The 21,557-nt window shown below is 40.5% G+C and overlaps 1 protein-coding gene across 3 annotated transcripts in view; it reads left to right on the top strand.

Annotated features, from left to right (window-relative positions):
- LOC130199694 (thymocyte selection-associated high mobility group box protein TOX-like) overlaps positions 1-21,557 on the top strand; it is a 72,534-nt gene that overhangs the window by 29,142 nt on the left and 21,835 nt on the right. For all 3 annotated transcript variants that reach the window (XM_056423410.1, XM_056423409.1, XM_056423408.1), the window contains 2 exons: positions 5,712-5,771; positions 18,607-18,861. In XM_056423410.1, the coding sequence (XP_056279385.1) occupies positions 5,712-5,771; positions 18,607-18,861 (315 nt within the window). The remainder of the gene's footprint in view (positions 1-5,711; positions 5,772-18,606; positions 18,862-21,557) is intronic.

Below are 21,557 nucleotides of genomic sequence, written 5' to 3'. Positions count from 1 at the left end.
TAACATGATTGGAATATTCTGTTTCATTTATTCTATACATATTATTTTAATTATTCCAAAGTAAATTAAAGTAAGAAGTAAAGGGTCTTTAAAAACATTTTTAAAGCTGTTGACCTGTGATTGCGTTGAGTTAGCATCATCATATAAAATTGTTCTTGATGTGAACTCACTAACCGTGAAGCCGAGTTCATTGTGGAAACAAAACCTTATTTAGCCCAACCCCACCTGGCCTCTCTCAACACACACACACACACACACACACACATACACACATACACACACACACACACACACACACACAGCCTTTCTCCTCAATCTCTCCTTCCATCTATGCTGTTGACGTTACTTCTGTTTTGTGGTTGCTCCAGTGCAACAGAAAGTGGATGAATGAACGCTTCAGCCTGCTGCTTTATTTTTACACATCACAAGGTATAGGTGAAGCCGGAAGCGGTTGGAACCTGTACCAATGTCTTTTGTGAAAACACTTTTTCTTCTTTTTTTCCCCAAGCCGTTTCTGGCACAGTGTGTTTGTGTGCGTCTGGAATGCTTTAAGACCTAATCATAACAAACATAGCTGACGCTCATTAGCTGTGAACTGATCGCACCATCACTGAAAATATAACAACATATTTCTCAAGCAGAATCAGCTGGAGAGGTCACGCAGATAGTCGTGGATAGAAGAAATGCAAGATGGCGCATATTTATGTTTTCAATTCTCAAACTGAATACTTTCTTGGATGGCACAAGGCAATTCCAAACAGAATTACATCAAAATCCCTCAAAGAAAAACGAGAAGTCTCGATCCGTGTATCGATATCTGATCATGCTGCTGACGGAAGTACAGCAGTGTCCAGATAAACATAGCCTGGGTTTTGCATATGAAAATGAACTATGCAGCAGATAAAGGTGAGAGTACATAAGATGCAGGGCGTTGTTGGTGGATGTGACCCCAGTGCGGCTGCAGAGTGTGCACAAGTGTGTAGGTGTGTTGTGTGTTTGTGTGTGTGCAGGATCAGACCCTCACACCCAGGAAGAGGCCCCTGTTTCCCTTATCTAACGACAACAGAGCATGTGTCGCCATGGCCACAGGCTGCGCTTTTTATGGGCTTTGTGTGTGTGTGTGTGTGTGATTGTGTACGTGTGTGTGTGCGATGTTCATTGTTTGCCCATGTTCATTGTTTGCTTGGGGCGTGGTGCAAACACCATAACTGTTACTATAGTCTCTCCTCCCTCTCCCTCTTTCTCTCTCCTTTTGCTTTGCAACTCTGAAATATATCTACTATAGGTTGCTTGCTTTCTTTTTTTCTTGCTTCCTTTCTTTTGTTCTTTCCTTCATTAGTTATGTCCTTCTTCCTTTCTTTCTTTTGTTCACTCATTCTTTCTGTCTTTCCACTCTGTCTTCCACTCTTCCTCTGTTGTTTGTGTGCGTGTGTGTGTAGACAACTGTGTCTGTCGGTCTGTCTCATCCTCTCTTCTGGCTTTGAACCTTCGGTGACAAGTTGGGCAACGTCAACATTCAGTGGCACATTGTCTCAGGTTGGGCTTTGCTAGGTCTTACCTTCTGCTTAATTGAACAGAGAATGAGGGAGAGAGAGAGAGATGCAAAAAGGGAAATAAAGAGAAGAGGGGGAAGATGATGAAGAAGGGTGCTCAAACAGGCATACATATTGCATGAGCCCCCACCACCACCACACCCCTTTCTTCAGAGAATAGCTGTGTACTGTTCTGGGCTTATTAATTCCGCTCGGTGAGAGAATTATTTTTAGAGACTTGGTGCACTGGCAAAGGCTTTTAAAGTCACAAGTATTCTGCTTATAGATTCCCTTTAAATATGTATGTTGAAAAGTTCTAAAAGTTTGTTGTGGTTGTTATTAAGTGTGATGATGTACATGTTTTTTTCGTCGCACTTTTACAGATGTTGCGACGGTATACTTGACTGTTGATTGTGTAAAAGTAAAATTCCTCTCCTGTCATATCCTGGACCATGCACTGTAATATGGTATATGATAGGTAGGAAAGCCCAGCGGTGGAAGATGTCAGAGCATTTATTTAATGAAAACAGTAGAACAGGCACAATGTAAAAATGTTTGAAGTAAGATAATTAACCTTTTTCAGAGATATGTATATGATTGCATTATAAGTATTGATGCAATAACTCATAAGCAGCATTAACTTGCCAAAGTAGAGTTTTGAGTCATTTCATATTTACTAACACATAATATTTTACAAGCGATCATATGTCTTCTATGTAAAATCTTAATTCTAAGCAAAGTATGCAGTACCCACAAGGGAAAAGAAGAAGAAAGTAGCACACATTCCTCAAACCTTTAATTAAGCACAGTCCCTAAATACCTTTCACGATCACAAAGCCCTTTGAGACAAGCCTGTGATAAATGCACCTGAATTGCAGTGTACTTATTGTCGATATCATCAGATACATAAAACAGGTTACTGTCGTATTTGTAGATTTGAATTCATTGGGTCCAGTTTTGTAAGTTATGGCAAATAATATTCTATATTCCTCCCGAGATAATTGGTTTCCTGCCTCTCACAATGAAGGTGCTTTTGATCATTGCGAGGTCATTTTTCTCTCAACTGGCCAGTTGTGGCATTACACGGACACACAAGCGATTCATCCCCTCCCAACCCCCTTCACAAACAGATGTTGCCTAGAAAGCTTTATGAGGAGCTTATTTGAATTGTCCATCAATCAACAACAATCGTCAGAGCAGTCAATAATTTGGTCTCCAATCCTGCCATCAACTGTCTCACCAGTGCACTCCCAGATGAAAAGATCCCAGCACTGCATTGCACCATTAGCACTGTGTAAATATTACATGTTTTCCCTGGATATGCTAGTTGGAATTACTTCCACCTTGTGGCTTCATTATTTTTGAAACGCTCAGCTTTGTCGATGATTGCAAGGCATGACCTACTTCTGGGAATCTCTCTCTCTCTCTCTTTTACTGTCTTTCCATTTTTCTTCCTCATTTGCTCCTTCTCTGTATCTTTTTCATTCTCTCTCCGCCGATTCACCTCATTTTCTCTTCTCACACTGAAACTGTCTCCCTCTTTCTTTGTCACTTATTCATTGTCTTTCTCCATTTACTGCCTTAGCAGTGCCTTCCTCCCTTTTATCCCGTCTCTCTCTGACTCTCATCGTCCCTCTCTCTCATGTATGCATTCTTTATTTCTCAATTTGTCTCCCTTCCACAACCTATTATTATTTCTCTATTCTCACAACCCCCTCTCTGCCGCTCTATCCTTCTCCACCATGTTTTTATTCCTCTCTCTCTGCACCACGTGTGTCACGGAGGGAAACATCGCGAGCAGTGGTCCCTGCTGAACAATTACCATGCAAAGCAATCCAAATAGAGATGTTTGCCGAAAACAACATGTGTGTAATTACTGCTTAATGAGGCCCTTGTCTCAGGCAGAATGCCCAATTAGACTGCCGATGAGAAAGCGATGCCAGGGCCCACTGAAGAAGCAGAGGAAAAGAGGGGGGAAAGGGAGATGGAGAAGTTGAAGGAGGTTGTAACACGGAGAGAGGAGAGTGGAAAGAGAAAGATGGAGAGAAAAGAGCAAGAGGGAGAAAATGAGAGAGAGAGGGAACAACAAAGAAAGAGAAGATGATTTCTGCAGTAAATGTTGAGTAATGGCAGAGCTGATAGCATTGAACCGAGGATAAATTGGCATTTTAAGTGGGAGAGCGAGGCTGTGCAAAGGAGATCTATCGAGAGAGGAGCAGGGGGAAATAGCTTTACATTGCAATATATGGGCAGCCATGTTGAAGCACAAAATGGCTGACCTTTCCAGACTGTCTTTGGCCTTTTGGGGGAATATTATTTAACAAATGTAATTGGGGGGAATAAGCGTTGTCTGACTGCATTGCTTCCGGTTGAGACGAAAAAAACAGCAATCAGGCTTTGTGTGGAATAATTATCAACTGAAAAATAAGCTAAAATAAAAGATCATGCAGCGTTTTGTGCTTAAAAATGACTTTATTCAGTAACTGTGCTCTCTTCACCCGATATAATCTTATCCTAAAGATGCTCTCAAAATGGCTTCACGTCACCAGTGATATCAAAGTGGATTTCAGTGGAACGAAATTGCTTAGTTAGGCGAGGACAAGAGGCTTTCATGTGAGGAGCGAATAGTTTATTGCAGATATGTCATCAAGGTCAACATCACTTTGGTCCTCTCGGTGAGTTAATGTTACTTTTTACTGCAGTTTTGACTGACACCGCCATGCTTCACGAAACAAATTAGCATCTGTGACTTTAGCAGTTAGTCTGCAGCATACAGTTCCACTTGATGTAAACACATAGTTTTTCCAGCTGGTGTCGGGTTTTTGGATTGGTCATGTGAGGTGAGAATGATGTTTAAATGCAGTGCTCAGCCTCAGTTTCATGTTTGCGTTTGTGCAGGAATGTAAATGTAATCATTAGAATAACCAAGTGAATCCTCACAAGGGCTTCCATGATATGCATCGTTAACCAACCAATGCCCTGAGGCAGGCACTCATTTCCTCGGCTGTTCTCCTGCAATAATGTACAGTAATTTCTCTTTCTCACCACTCTCATGCTCGTTTAGCTACTTCGACTTTTTCCTGTCTCCCAGTGTAGATATTAGATATCACCCCCAGGAATTCTGCCCATTTCCGTCCATTAGTCTACTTAGTTATTGTTTTGAGAAGGTATATCTCATGATCCATTAGTTAATATCTAGCTCGAGCGTGTGTTTATCTTTCAAGCCTTCGGTCTCTTTCTTCATATGCACAAAGTGGCTTACCCCAAACAAAAAAGCCCCCCGACCGCACCCCCACCCCCACCGTATCTTCACATCTGAGGAATTTGACGTGGAATGCTGTCTAGTTTGATCATGTTGTCTCTGCTCTCTGATTCTTTGCATTGATATCACAAAGAATGACCTCAGCCAACCAACAAAAAGTAGGGTTTGTTAGACACGTTGTGTTTTCTGTGTGTATGTGTGTGTGTGTTCATGACCATTATTATCCAGTCCAGTCAAGGTTAGCAGTTTCTCTGTCACCTTGGCACAGCACAAGTTCAGTTGCTGAGCCGTTTGGTGGCAGAATGTCATTTCTAAAAACAGAATGTGTTGTTTTTTCCTTCATTTATAGCTTGCTCAAAGCTGATTTCAGCAGAGCATTCTTCAGGCCTTACTGGAGTAATATGTTGCATGTTTGGGGTCATCTGGTGACCTGGTGTTGTTTCGCAGCACCCTTTGGGGTCAAGGGTAATTTGTCGTGTCAAACTGTGTTTTGGCACCTGCAGCAAGTGATCTTTCGTTGCCTTGTTAGCTCGATTTGAAGCGAAGCATGTTCCCACTGCGCGACACACGCACACACACTGGGTTCACAGCTTTAAAGACACACACACCCTTTCCTACTGCATGCACTCATAGTTTCATTCACACTCATTCTCTCTCAGACACACAGCGGAGCCCACATGGAAAAGCCCATCTCCCGTCACTGAGCTAATGTAGCCTAATTACCGTCCCGCTGACGAACAGTAATTACCCACGCCGCCATGCCACCACGAGGTTTAACCAAAGTGACAAAGTCATTAGTCTCACACTTCAGGCCACCCGTAAAGAGCTTTTCCTCTTCGCACCACCTCCGCGGCCCCCAATTCTCAAACCTCCTCTTGCATACCATGTTCATTTCTCCTTTCTGTTTCCTCCCACAGTTTGATGGTGACAACATGTACTTGAATGACAATAACCAAGAGTTTCGGTCACCAAATCAGGTACGTTTTTCTATGAACCCCACAGACTTGTATAATTAAATATCTGCAGAATCTGTCGTGTTATTAGCTTTCCTTTTGCAGGTGTCAGCATTTAACGAGATGAGTTTATAGAATTATATGTTTTGCTAAGTGTTGGAAAATAATAAATGTTTGCCAGTTAAGGAGCTCATTAACTGAAGAAAGGGTAAGTTGTAAAAATAGTAAATAGCTACATTTGTTACTGGTTAGTGCGAGTGGAAAACACAATCACAAAGTCAGTATTAACTGTTGTATGTATGACATCTTCAATTACATATTCACATTGACCTCTGTTAAACTGGAAGACATATGACATATGAAGACATATCTTGATTTCTAATCCTTATTCGCCAAGTGTTATATTTGTATAGAGGATGATAACAAATTAGTATCTACAAAATGCATTATCATTTGAAAATATATATATATATATATATATATATAGGCAAGTTTATAAAATACCAGCAAGTTGATATTGTTGGTTACTAGTGCCACCACCAGGTCACAGTTTAGTTTTGATCCAATACTTTGGTTCATGACCTCAATTGTACTTTAACAATAACTCCCCTAAATCCTACACACTGGTCCTTTAAGTCAGTCAGTCTGAATAAGTTTTTTAATTGTTACTTTTTTCACACATGGTCTAATCGAGTTTTGTGACCAAGAGGAATCTCTGCTGCCGAACTCTTTATGTCCAGATGAACTCATCACTGACAACATCAACTGCAGACTGGTCTCGAGGTTGAGCGTTTTACTAGGTGTCTGAAATGTATAAGAAAGACACAATGTGTCACATCATTTGTCCTCTCAAGCTCCTCCAAAGTTCTTCATAACAACATTATTAAGCTTTGAAATCGGAGCATCGCTCTTAAAAAGGCGTCCTTGACTCTAACTCTCCTGCGCTAATTAGGAAAAACACTTAATTCCTCGTAAGCTAAAGTATCCTTTAAGTCCACAAAACATGTGCTGTTTGATAGAGGATTTTAGCCAAAGCACTTAAACATAACATACATCTACACCATCAGAGGGATTAAACCATCACAGTGACAGCCACTAACTGTCACCAGCTCTAATATGTCACCACTCCCAGCTCATTGAAGGACTGGTCCCAGTCCGACACGTGCCTGATCACCGACCAAGTTGCGTTATTTGACGTATTGGTGTCCCAGTCACACAGTCAGCGAGTTAGACAAGCGCAGCACTGACTGCTCCCAGCTGGAAGATGGGAACACATGGCCGAACATATGGCAGAATTTGCAGCTCCAGAATTTGTTGATCCAGCAACGAGGCCTTCATGTTCTGACAAAACAAGACGAGGTGGAGGCTCCTCATCAATTAGCGCCTTGCCAAATACTGTCAGAGAGTCACAGGACAAGGCCGGAAGGCTGAGGGCGCCGGGGCACACACACAAACACACTCTCACACTAAAAACACACACATACTCTAATAGGAAATGACACATTGTCTGACACAAAGTTATTCATAAGTCATTAGCACATGCCTACGAAGACAGCCTCAATTTCAGCTTGTTTCACTCACATAGTGTACAAACTGTGCACACACTCACATACAGTATGTTTATACTTCTTCAGAGGATCCACATTGACAGAGTTAATTCCCTTGTACTAAGCCTCATGTTGCGTTCACCCCAAACACGACACGAAAATGTGTTTCGCTTTATGTGTGAACGCAGCATTAAACGTACCCATACCATATCCTTAAAGAGTCACTTCACCCAATTTACAAATAATAAATTAAACTTTACCCTCTCATCTGAGCGGTGTACATGCATATCCTTTGTGTTTTATTTGTCAAGAGTAAAGGTGGAAAGAGGATACAGGCCAATATAATAACAATAGTTTTAGAGCAGGAAAAAGCAGAGAGCCGATTGAATCAGAAAAACCTGCTGTTTATATGACCACAGAGGTTTTTCCCAGATTGTCTATCACCAGCATTACGTTGAAGGTGTTTTCATGGAGTGTAGAATTGCTTTATTTCTAAAAAATTACCAAACTATCTAAATAATATAATTTGTTTTAAACATAACTTGAGGTCTAATGTGCAACCCCACCTCAGATATGTTCAGTTAAAGTGGACCTCATTTTGTGAATGGAGCCTCCATGCAAAACAGTGATGGACTGTTGTGACTGGTGGCGGCGCAGTGATTGGCTGCTTTCGGAGCAAAGTTCTGCCGACAGTTATAGTTTTTAAGATGTCTGATCGGAGCAGATAAATCACCCAAACGGACCAACCTCAAGTCGTCATTTCCTTCTCCAGAAACACTTTTCCATAAAGATTGATGAACAAGAACTTATGCATGTGCACATAAAACACCACACACATATCCGCTCTCATACTGGGTTTAATAAGAGCGTATACACACACACATACACACCGTCATCCTATAGCCATAAGGTTAGCTTTCCTTTGATGTTGTGATTGACGGACTATAATGAGGGGTCGAGTGGGAGCTTTAGCAGCTTATTGTCTGCTTATAGCACACATCACCGACGATGCGGTCCATCGTTGTTCGCCATGTTTCCTTGTCTGCCCTAATTATGTCACTTTGCGTGCAGACATGAGTGTGAGCTAATTGGGATAAATGTCCAGCTTTGTAGTTCCGCTGCAGCAGCGGTCATGTGTCAATCATCGACATCCATTCCAGGTTTGCAGTGTTGTGTCAACAAATACCTTCTTAGCGGATAAGGCAATTTGGGCTTTTCAAAATATGCCAGCTGCAGTTGATGCTCTGTCAGCGCCGTCAAATAGAGGCTTCCACACTTTGAATAGCCCTCCAAACAGTTTGTCATCCGACTTTTTTTTTTATACCGCAGATTTAATTTGAAGTTTGGGAAAAGTAGAACGGGCGCCTTCCCTTTTATGTTTAGGTTGCATAGTTTCAGCCCTGATGGCGAATAACTAATTATCTTGATATCTAGACACAGCCTATCCATAAGTTCGACCACATAGACACCCTTGACCCCCGTTATTGTTCAAGCTTGCCACATCTTTACATTCTAGTTGTCGTAAGTGCTTAATATTTAAGTTCGTGCATATTTCCTTGTAATTTAGCATGTCTTCTGGTGTTGGGATCTGGACTAGAATGAATCATTTCTGTGGATGTCAGCAGTACTTTGGTGCGAGCCATGTATTTGCAATGGTTAACCTGCCAAAGGGCCTGAAGAGGTTCACCAATAAATATCTTCAAAGCCACCACATCAAAATGTCTGCATTTTATTTATGCGTCATACAAAGTTCATCACTCGCTGTACATGTGAGTCAGTCATTTCTCAACTGATGCCTAATTGTGTGCAATAGCTGAGCAGTAGTTTGTTACATACGACTTGCTTTTGAAGTTAATTCAGACAAATTACAAGTTGCAAATATGGAATCATGTCATGCATCCCTTTGAAATGGTGATGACCGTCTGATGAATATGCTGAATACATGCCTACTGGCACGTATCTATGTTATTATTTGTGCGTGTTTAAAAAAAATAAGATTAGCTATTCTTCTAAATGCTTTGAACATGCTAAGATGGAGGGTAGTAGCAACTATTTCTCCTCTGTTTACTGTGTGTCAACAGCACTGGAGCAAGATTTTTCCTCACGTTCAGTATCTTCACATCGGTCAAACATATTGTGAAAGAAGAAACCCGTGTTGCTTAATGCAAAACTGTTTTAACACCGCGTCGAGATGCCCACCTCTGCTTTACATGATGTGTGCCTGTGAATATGGTGCATGAAGCCAGAACAGAGACTCCTTTGTTTGCATGTCTGGGGTCTTCCACAGCGTACACACTGAGGTAGCAGTTTGACACAGCCAGGAGATTGCGTTTCACATAACATCTCTGGGCTTTTAAAAAGAGAAAACCGCTAATCGGAAACAGCTTTAAGGGGCCGTTTACTGTACGCTTGGACACAATCTGTCCATTCAAACAAGATGTTTTCAAGGCTTTGAATACTCTACGGTTTCTGTACAAGATATGCTGAATATATGGAGCCCCCCCCCCCCCCCCCCCCGACGTTTTGATATTGATGTTTTCCATTTGATTCATCTGTTGAGATTTAAACCTATATAAAAAAAGTGTGGGCGTGTTATTTGGTTGATCAGCCAGTGTTGTATATCTTCCCACACACAACGCTATTGGGGTAGTTGGTTGAATTAAAGTTGATTAAATATCTCCATTATCCTGATTGACTCAGAATGTTCTTGTGAGCCAAACAGAGTATGAATCACTCACATGGACTTGCTCCAGAAGCATCCTATAAAACAGACTTCATCTCAGACTCTAATACATGTAGGTCTGGCAAGTGTTCATTGATTGCTGATTCACCGGTTACAACTGAGCCAATCAGAGATTTCTATTACGAATGGAGTCGTTATGTGTCGTTGGGATTTCTTGCAAAAAGAAGTTTTAAAAAATGTGTTCTAATAGTCATTGCAGACAAACCAGTCACTACCGAGGCCAAAACACCTCCAAACAAAAAACTTGAAGATGGTTTCAAGCGGAATAATAAGGCTGGATTGTCAACAGGCATGCCAAATATTGCTAACTGCAGTATATATTTCTGCAGCACTAGAATAGCTGCATGAGAATGATCACAGCCAAACCAAAATGGCTGCCTCCAACCACGCCCACACATATTTTAATTTTGTATCAAGAACAATTATCTTTCTTCATTTAGATTCATATCAGCTGTTAGATTGATTGCGCAGACTTGTAGCCCCATGTCTATTTCAGTGTTTTGGCTGGTTCTCACTCTATAATCAGCCTATGTGGAAGCATATCCGTGTGTATTTATGTATGATAGATTTGGCAAAATTAGAGACAAAAGAGGATAGATTTAGAGAAATAGCGGGTTAGGGAATTTTGAAAGAGAAAACAGGCGGCTGGCAGGAACAGGGATAGTAATTGTCTCTTCTACTCTTGTGTTTTACTTGTTGCATATTGTTGAATGTTGAGAGGAAACTCGGGGGCCCCTGGTCTTCACAGCAGCCGCCGGTTTCAGCCTTTTTGTGCCTGTGTGTTTTCTGTTCCAGCTGTCTTGCTGAGCCGTGCGTCCCTATCGATTTGGCCGGCAAGAGAACAGTAGCTGATGGTCGAGATTAGAATAGAAACCTCACTTGTTGGATACAGGCTCTATTTCTCTATTTCTCTCTCTCTCTCTCTTTTGCTCTCTTGCTTTCTCTCTCGCTCTCTCTCCCTTGTCTATTTTTGTGTATTTCTTAACTCTGGCACACCCTTACTCTCTCTCATTATCTGTCTTTCTCTTTTCTCTTTCTTTCTCTGGGTTTTCACCCACGCTTATCCAGCTGACGGCCATCACCTAAAAATGTACGCACAAATATACACACTACAAAGTAATGGTAATCATTATATGTAATAACTATGCGGTAAAAAAGATCAAGTGACTAGACTTTATCAAGATAAGAAATTAAGTTCAGCTCACAACTTTTAAGTCATACAGCTTTGAGTTCAATTTTATTCTAGTTCAACAGTTTCAGTTTTCTTCCCTTATATAATACGCTGTCTATTCAGAAATATGTGTTGTTGTTTTTTGCATTGCTCTCAGTGTTGACTGAGAGAAATAGACACAACAGCTAGGAACAAGGACAACAAAGCTAGACAAAAATAGTTAAAGAATAGTGAGTACACAAGTATATGAAAATATAAAAGTATATAAATATATATTAAAAGCCCTAATGAACCACAATACAAATGTAACTATATATATATACAAGTGTTCTGAGAGTTGTAAACAAAAACACAAATAGTTCAAATAAATACAACATATTCATGGACTGGATGAGTATGTACAGTACGTGCATGCATTTAGATGTCTATATAGTGTATGATTTGTATTGGTAGTGACAGATGATATGTAAATATTTTGCATTGCAGCTTTTGCTGTCATGCTGAAAGCACATTCACATTGAGGATCTGTGCTGTTGATCAATGGATGTAACATTTTAGTTGGAAGTACTTAAAAACACACAGTTTGAGAAGTGGTTGAAGTGGGCATGTTCATTTTGATGAGAGAGAAGACCATGTGACCTCTCTGTAAACAGATATTTTACAACAATAAACTTCTTTCAAATCACAAAAGTGAAGACTCTGAAATGTTATCTGAAATACAATGCATGTTGGGAAGTGTGTTAATAAGTTGAAACAACTTGAAGGCATAGTTTGGCATTCAAGGAAATGCACTTCTTCACTTTCTCTCCAAAAATTAGATGAGAAGATTAATACCACTCTGATTAACCTTAATATTTTGCGTTTGAGATATGAAGGTGGTATGAATCTTTTATATTTGAATAATTTATTCCTAAAATGTCTGACTTTTTAAATATCAATCAAATAAAAGAAAGATGCATAATTCTGCTGTTTGTCAATCAGATGTTGTCGGGCTTGTAAAACCAACTGGTTGTGGTTTGTCCCCCACACCATCAATGAAGGGTCTCTCTCTCTCTCTCTCTCTCTCTCTCTCTCTGATGTGAAAAGACATCGTTCCTTAACAGTGACTCACAGTGCACCGTTATACCCCTCCACTACCACCACAAAAACACTCTCCTCACTTTACAACACCCCAACTTCACTCAAAGTGTTTCTCTTTCCATACCTGTTAACGCGCAAATTTGGGGGGACAAACGATGAAAAATTAAAATTGAGGGTCTAGAAACGCCAACACACATCTCACTCCCTCTTTGAGGCCATACGGAGCCGCTGGCAAGGTCGCAGGAATGAAGAAGAGATACATATTGTACGGTGTCTATTTAGATTTCAAGAGAGCGTACAAGTTCAGTAGCATGGATTCAGGCTGAAAACAGTTTTCAACTCTAAACCAGCACTGGGGAATCATATCTGAAAACAATGCTGGAGGAACATCAGAGAACATCACCACAACACACAGCCCATGCTAGGAGGGATTGTAAGTTACATTTGAAACCAAGGATTGGTCGTTCCTTATGTAGGTCAGTCCATGTCAGCCAATAAGTCCAATTACTATCAGCCTCTGAACTAGAACATACTATGACTGCTGCTCTGCTTTCATGGAGCTGGAAAAGGATGAAAATCCTCGCACCGCCGCAGAGTGAAGGATTTTATTTAAAAAATGAACATGTAATGGTTTTATTGAGATTGTTTAGAGTTTAACAACAGGTTGACAAAATATTAGAGGGGAATGTTCAACATGAGGGATCCATGGCGATGAGAAAACATTTACCCTTCGCTCGAGGAATATGAACAGATTCATCTTTCACGATTTCTTAAGATCAAAACAACCCAATGTCCCACTCTTTTTGCCATACTCCCTCGATCCCTCCTCAAATACATACCCCTCAGAAAAGCAGCACTCCCCCGACAAAAAAACCTCTAACTTATCAGCAGCGAGAGTGCACTCAATGATTCATACACTCTTTTAAGAGAACTTGAAACCTTGGCTCTATTTCTGTCCCAGCCTCTCTGTATTTGCTGCACAGTGGAGCAGATGGATTTAGTGGGACTAAGTAGTTTGATATTTCTATTGGTTTTCCCCGTTTATTTTCACTCTCTCTATCCCAGTGATCTTTCTCATCATATAGAGACCAAGGTCATGGCTGATTGAAATATAATAGAAGTGTAGACATCTGGCCTAATACTGTGGGAAGTTAAATCTATTTTAATGGCCCCTGCCGCAGCGGATTCTCTCTGATGCACTCTTGCGCTTCACTGACAGTAAATCACAATGTTCTCTTATTACCCTGACTGGAATGAGGGCATAGAGAAAGAACAATGAGGGATCCACATCATTTGTTTTCACCCCTCCCTTGCTTTTTCCTCTCCTCTCTGCTCCTCCTCTTCTCCCCTCTCCACTCCGTTTGCGACTCATAAAGCAAGGGGCTTAAAGAGAGTGACATCATGAAAATAAAAATAAAGGAGATTATGGGCGAGCTATTGTGCCATATGTGATTACTGGGGCTTCCATGTTCCCTTGGGGGAGATGAGTAACTGCGAGACAACATATTTTATTTATTTATATGATTCTCTCTAATGAATAAGAATAGGAAATGTGTAAGACTACAGTACTGCTCCCCATACCAGAGTCGTTGGTTCAAACATTGAAGAATTGTTTATTTATCTCGGTTCCGGTGAAAATGATCAGAGATAATTTTTCTCTTCATCTTTGATTTCTAACTGATTTTTTATTGTTATTTCTTTTAAAAAAAATGTATATACTTAAATGTGTTCACACCTTGTCAAAACACTTCCTTTGCAGCAGTTTATTCAGAGTTCAGGTGCAATCCAGCACAAGTCCTCCCACATCTGCAATGGAGAGTCAGGTCCTTTTTACTCACCTAAATGAGATCCATTTTGATGTGACATTTGAGAGAATTACCAGTGCATGGGGGAGCATGGAAGAGGTTAGCTCACTCGTCTGCTATTGGTTGAAGCACACCATAGCCCACCTTTGGTAACGGACGCTGCGAATGACCCTGAGCTACTATCAGTCGTGGTATCCCTCCCCCCCTTGCACACTTCACTTATCCCAGTTCTGTCTTGCTGTCAGTCAGCCCGATGGGTCTGCTATTCCATTCTCTCTCTATTGTACTGCTCTGTCTGCTTCCCTTGATACATCACCCAAATGGAGTTCCTTGTCGTGTCAAAGCCAGGTCAGATAGCCTTTGTGGACCCTGCAGACCGTCACTGTAATGGTCACTTGTGCCGCACACCTCAATATTCAACACCCGCTGATGATGAGTTTGATTTCTACCCTTTCTCGGCTCTCCAAGGTTGATCTTTGAAGGTGAATTTTGAAATTCCCCATAAGATGTTTTAAAGATTTATTGTTGCCATCCGTCTATCTGAAATACAGCGAGTGGACGTGAAAACCTTTATGTATGCATGGCCAGCTGTTGTTTGTCACCAAAATCATGCTGCTGTCAGTTTTTCTCACAAAGTAGCATATGGCTGGATGACTTTCCATAGGACACTGTATACTCATTCAAAGTTAACAGTTTTATGACATATACATTGGGGTTTTTTCTGATTAGTTCTTTTTCAAGCATTTCCGTGTTTCGTATTACAGGAAACACTTTGTTAATACAGCTTCAGTGACTGACACATTTAAAGTCTATTAAAGACAGCTCTTGTCTTTGGACAATTTGCCCCCCATCAGCCATGACAGGCTCTCTGGTGTACGGTGCAACATATTCATTCTGCTCCCTTCAACTGAACACCTTATCGGCCGTGACTCCATCGCCAAGCGAATTACTTCACCTCGTCTTCCCAGGCATTTGTGTGAAGAAATATTTAAGCTGAGCTGATTGATTTGTTGACACTTAAGATTCCTTTATAAGATAACTTGAAAAGTTAGAGCTGTTATGTTAAAGAGACTTCTTCAGCCTCAAAGGGTTTACTGTATCTTTATCTTCCGAACAATTCATGAGCCCCAATCTTTAATCGTTAATTTAGAAGGCAATGAAGACGTTAGCATGTTTGTTCTGTGTCCACAAACCAAGAGAAAAATTGAAACCAGGAAAAGGATTACAGAGTAAAATAATGTTATTGTCCAATCCGAATGATTTGGACTGGTATCTTTGAGTGATACCTTACTTTTTGTGCTTCAACAATTAAATAAAAAAACTACAATACGGTGTATATTATATACTAAATCAACTTAACTTATGGTATATATGAGTAAGCCATCTCCAAGACAGCCAGACTGAGAAGCAGTGTTTTACTGACCTCTCCGGTTGAAACGTTCAGTTCTGCTTCTCCTCTAGGTGGGTCTGTGGGAGGTCAGAGGTGTGCCCGGTTGCTCCGCACACCAAACCACAACAGTGTTGTCACTGCAGTACACTTCTACATCACTGCAGCATGGTGAGAAGTTAAACCACTCAAGTTCAGCAAGAGAGATATTTTCAGCTGCTATTCTTCTTTAAAGCAAAGAGAAGTACAGGTCGGGCCACGACCTCCATTTCTGGAAAGTGAAGCCAATGCGAACGTGCATTTGAATGCCATCAGGGGGTCGACTCCTCTGGTTGCAAAGTCGAAAATGTCAGATTGTACAGAAGTCCTTGAGAAAATGTCTCTACTTCTCACTTGATGAATTAAGTCAGTAAATACTTTCAACATGAGTGTTTGGTTGCAGTTGCTCGTTGCAAGTCTTATTCAATAGAGCACGATGTATTGAAGAAGCATTTGACTCTGTGAATGTAAGTAATTGTAGGCTCAAGTCAAACAGCGAGTTTAGTGGAAAACATTTTTTCCTTAAATTTTTCTGAAAACCAGTTTGTGTTTTATGTGATCTAAGTGTAGAACGTCAGACGTTGTATACTTTTTGTCAGTCTCGGTCTTCCATAAAATATCTCTGTCCTTTTTTCCCCAAGGGAAGCAGGTTCTGCTTTATGTATGATTGTCAATATGCCAAAGAGCAACATCTCACATCTATAAACTAAGTTAAAGCAATATGGTGTTTTGATGTCTTATCACAACTGATGTACAAAAGTAGCGTGGTGCTGTCGTGCAGAAGTTACAGAAAGAAAATAAGGAATTAATTGATTTGTAGATTCTGCAACGGTCCAAAGGGACGTGCTTGTACAGGAAAATGACAGATTTGCTTAAATGTCACCTCTAGAAGGGAGAGGGGGGAGGTTAGAAAGAGAAGGCTGAATCAACATTTGGCATCTCTTTCTGACCCCTCTCTCTTTTATCCTCTCTTCTCCATGTCCTGGAAGACAGCATATTTATGAATTATTTATCTATTTTTGAAAATATTAAACTTGTGATGTCCTTGTCCCGCGTCTTATCTCCAAGGGCATCATAAGAAGCTGTAAAGAAAATAAGAATTCACCAAAGCGATGAAAGGCACGGTCGTAAAATAACCTCTGACAGCGTTTAAATCTTGGTGCATACGTCAACGTGTTAACGCTCTCCTTCTCTTTCATTTCATCTTCATAGCGAGGACAAAGGGTTGAGTTTCCTAGCTTTATTGAGAAGCAGTGCTTATGTCAATGAGACAACCACAGACTAGTGTTCCAAACACATGTCATTATCCTCTAATTATTTCCTCAATGAATTGATTAATCCAAGGTGATATCTTCAAGTATTAGTTTAGTCTAAAAACACAGAAATATTCAGTTTATTTTGGATGAATAAGAGAAGCAGCAACATACTCATTTTGAGAAACTAGAACCAGCTGATTTGCTCCAGATCCACAAACCAGGGAGATTTGTTTGTATTTGTTTATTGAATGTAACCTACCGCGTATGCTTGTTAACAATAATACTAAACAACGACAAAGACACATTTGCAAAACCTTTATCATGGGAAAAGAAATTGGCAGTGATAACAGTTCTGAACAAGCACCAAGAGTGAGTGTTATGGGAAGAGAAAACAGCACATCACCCCCTGATAGTATGCTACTCCCTCTTATTATTAGTATTTCTCCCTAATGATAGTGCACATTATGAGACTTTTATCCTATCTTCAAGCACCAGTTCTGCTTGTGGGAACATTGTAGCTGTTCCTAGACGTTTCTTGCCATTTGTTTGCTAAAAGTATTTGTTTGCAAGATGAATTGCTGCACTGGCAGGCGAGATGACAGCCTACACGAAGATGATATTGAATTGATTTCTGAAATGTTGCAGAACGGACTAGTTGATGTGTACCACGAGACATGAATAATACAAATTCTATTAAAAAGCTCTTGAATGGCTGACACTGGAATATTATTTGTGATGATTAATTTTCTTCAGTCATTATAAAGGGGAGTTGGCATCAGATTGCCTCTGACAAAATTGCTTTTCATTCCCTTGTGAATACCCTCAGTATGCTTTTTGAGAGCACAAAACCATATTTCTCAGCGTAATATTATGTCAAGATAGGCCCTGGAAAAGACAAGCACAGGCTTCGCTCATGTATCACCTTATTAGTGCCATAAAATCTGTGCTGTTTTACCTGGAGGGGGTCATTTGGACCTACTGGACATATTTCATAATGATAAATGCAAGGTTTGTTCAGTCCACTTCTTTGTTTCAAAAAGATATGATTGGCAACATAATAATGGGATTATAAAATAGCCATTGAGTGTCAATGGGGTTTTTCCACATAATGAATTTGATTAACTGTATTTTAAAGGCGTGCAGGGTGACAGTTTGTCGCTTTAAAGCTGTCAAGATTTCTAAAGCAAATTATTCTGTACAGCAGCTGTTGTTGTCTAACTCTAATTCATTTGCTGTGTATGTTTGTGTTGAATTAATTCTTTACACTTTTGTAAGAAGAACAATTTGCATTTCTAATTATTTTTATTTTCAACAAAACAGTCAGAAGTGACTGCTGCAGTTCAGTGTCTGCTGCGAACACAAATGTGAACAACAAAGTGCAACAGGTGCATTGTAAAAGCCAATTATGAAGCTTTTTAATTACACCGGAACAGATTTTGTTCCTCTCCTGAACTTCAGTCTGCCATTGAAATGCAGTGAAGCAGTACGGTTAAGATTCAAGTGATAAAACCAGCCCCCTATTTTATTTATGCTGTAACTAAATGTTGCACTGTTTTGAGGCACGGGACATTCCTATGTTGCCACGTTCCCGTTCATTTAGATTTTCCTCTGCGCGCCTCCAAAGGCAAATTAGTGTCGGTGGGTTGGACTCTAATTTGCCCACACATATGGAAGTCTATCTGGGACCTGCACTGGCATTTTCCTTTGTTTTATTAATATGCATTGGTAACAAATTAGCCTCTTGTAACCCTGGGAATGCAGCAAATGACGAAAAGCTGCTGTGATTGCAGTTTTATTCTCTTCTAAAATAATCTTTTCTCTGCATTTCCAGAGCTACTCCAGTCATGGAAGAAGCAGCAGTGGCGGAGGAGCAGGGGATGAAGACTACGAGATCCCCCCTATCACACCCCCCAACCACGCCGACCCTTCTCTGCTGCACCTTATGGAGCACGAATCCGGTTACCCTTTCCACTCCCTGCCTCACAATGGCCTGCTCAACACCTACTCCTACCCCGAGCTGCCCGCCCTCATGATGTCCAACATGCTAGGTCAGGACACCCACCTCCTCTCTGGGCCCATGCACTCGGTGAGTACACCTCCTTCTGTCTGCCTCCTTTTAGCTGCGGCCCTTAGTGATAGTGCATGTCAAGGGCTGTGGTGGGCGATTAGTCTCTGTGGTCAGAGGGCTGGAGGTCCGCCAGCAACTCAGCGCACTGAACATTTTCTCTGAATGTTTCACAGGTTTGTTATGGAAAAATCAGTTTTCTTAAAATGTTTCCAAAAGTTATTTTAAAGTATTATAGTTAGAGAAACTCCATTCTAGAAATTAACAGATACAATCAACAATGCAGCAACGAAGCAGTAAATATAATACTTTTTCCGTCTGCAGCTCTCAATTATCTCTGATTATTTATTTTTAATAGCAGATCTATTAATGCGATAATTAGTCCATTTTGAGAACAGGGAAGCAATACATGCAACATTTATACATATGAGAAGTTTGCAACACAGCTCGTTTAATATGAATTCAGCTGCACAACTCAAAGATGTCATTGCCTCAAAGTGAGCCAAGAAAGGGAACAAGAAACTCGGCGCTGCACATTTTCATTCGTTATGATCTGCAAAGCAAAAAAGGAACGCGGAGGGATGGAGGGGGTTCAATGTTTTGAACAGAGAATCTTGAGGGGGAGAGGGAGATATCCCTTGTCAGCTGATTTCTCTTTTCAAAAGGATGCTGAGGACCCCTACTCTCCCCTCCAGTAAAGGGACTTTTTCTTGTGTTAAACATGCTTCAGACTGAACATGTAAACACCCCTGGCGAACACATTCAAATGCTTTAATCATAGGATCGAACCAGATGAATTATAGATGTCCTGTGTGGTGAATTATTCAACGTTATATACTTTCATCTGACATAAATATTACTTTTTTCTCTCTCTGCCCTCCATCATGAATATTAATGCTTTAATGTGATCATCCGTGGCATTTATCCTCCGTTAATCAGGTCTTATGTGATTTTCAGAATCAAACTGCATCAATTGCAAGCTTCATTTTTTTGCCATGTGAGGCAGCTACGGCCTCCACTAAAGCCAGTCTTTAGGATTAGGTCACAATCCATTGGCTACTGTGCTGAATATGTTTGGTGCAGGAGAAATATCTTGTTGACCGGAGCATATTCAGTCAATCTGCTTTTTCGTGTCGATGGAGGGTTTTGAAAATACAATACAATAATGTGGATGAGTCGATTTTAGAGCAAACGGTATGCATGTATGCAGTATTTCTGTAAAAAGTTGATAGTAATGTGTCCATGCGCCAGTATATGTAACAAAGCAGCTCTTTTAAGCCAGTAGCATTCTCAAAGGAAACGTAGAGGGAGGGCCTGCTTCTTAAACAGCTTTTGTTTCACCTTTGCAATTATTTATTTTCAAATAGCCCTTCAGGGTAATGTTCCATTTTCTTATTTCACACCCCCTTTTCTCATACATGAACCGTCATTGCAATAAATCACAGCACAAACAGAGACTTGCACACACTGTGAAAGGTCCAGAGATTTATGTAACACATTCATGTTTCCCACTTCCACATTTTAGTACTACTCTAGCAGAGTCTGGCTAATAATAGCTGCTATTAATATTTTGTGTTGCCTAGCAACCTCAGCAAGTAATAGCTTACTCTGGAAAAATAGATGACCGATAAGGAAGAAGGAGGGGGTTTGTGGGGGTTGGAGTGTGTGTGTGCATGTGTGGGTGTGTGTGTGTGTGTGTGCGTGCGTGCGTGGGTGTGTGAGTGTGTGTGTGTGTGTTTGTGTGGTTGTGGGTCTGTGAGAGGGGGGTCAATTCATTTATTATCTCCTGGGACAAGAGGAGCTTATTTCTGAGGCTGCGGAATAGAAAAGTAGGCTGTATATTGAGAAATATTGTCAAGCAATTGAAGATGACATTATTTTCATTTTGGTTCCATTAGGGATGTTTCATTTGATGTTGCCCCAACAAAGTCAATCAACCTTAATTTCATACTGATAAAGGCATAATAAGAAAATGTAATTTATTCCTGCCGAATGCTTGAAGAGTAATGCGGTTAAATGGAAATATTCTCTCTCAAGAAACCGAGGTTGGAAATAAAGAGACAAGCCTTTACCGTTGCAGTATTCTATTGTAACACACGCCTTTTGGTAAACCAACAAACATGGAGGAGATGGATGGAAAACCAAAACGCTAATCATTCAACTGCCTTCTTTCACCATTGCTGAAGAAGCAAATGAACTGTCAACAGCGTTACCTTAAGGATACACTCCTCTTCAATAAAAGCTATCCTTCAGAGCACATATAAACCTCCTACAAATACAAGCTCAGCTGGAGCAACAGATACGCTTCATCTCAGGGGAGGTTGTTGCTGGTTTTTGTACAACATTTAGCCCGAGGCTAACGCTCTGTAAACTTCTCCCTGCTTTGGGATTCTCTTTTTCAGCACACATCGATCCTACAGCAAACACAGTTAAATCATGACCGCAGTGAGAGCAGCGGATTGACCATCATCTCCACTCTGCATACTGTACGCACATAATCGCACATCATTTTGCATCAGTTCGTCACGGTAGTTATCAAGTCTGTAATGTATGCTCATTTATGGCTGACAATATAATAATCTAATGATTACTGGCAAGCAGAACTTCACTTGTTTTTTTTCAGCGAAATTTATTACTTAAGAAGAAATATTAGCTGGTGAATCAAAAGCCTAGCAGATGGGGAAAAAACAGGTGTCAAAAGCTTGCTTTGAGTATTA

The sequence above is a fragment of the Pseudoliparis swirei genome, chromosome 9, assembly GCF_029220125.1.
Source record: "Pseudoliparis swirei isolate HS2019 ecotype Mariana Trench chromosome 9, NWPU_hadal_v1, whole genome shotgun sequence".
NCBI lineage: Eukaryota > Metazoa > Chordata > Actinopteri > Perciformes > Liparidae > Pseudoliparis > Pseudoliparis swirei.
Note: the sequence above shows the minus strand (reverse complement) of the source record. Positions and strands in the feature narration are given on the sequence as shown.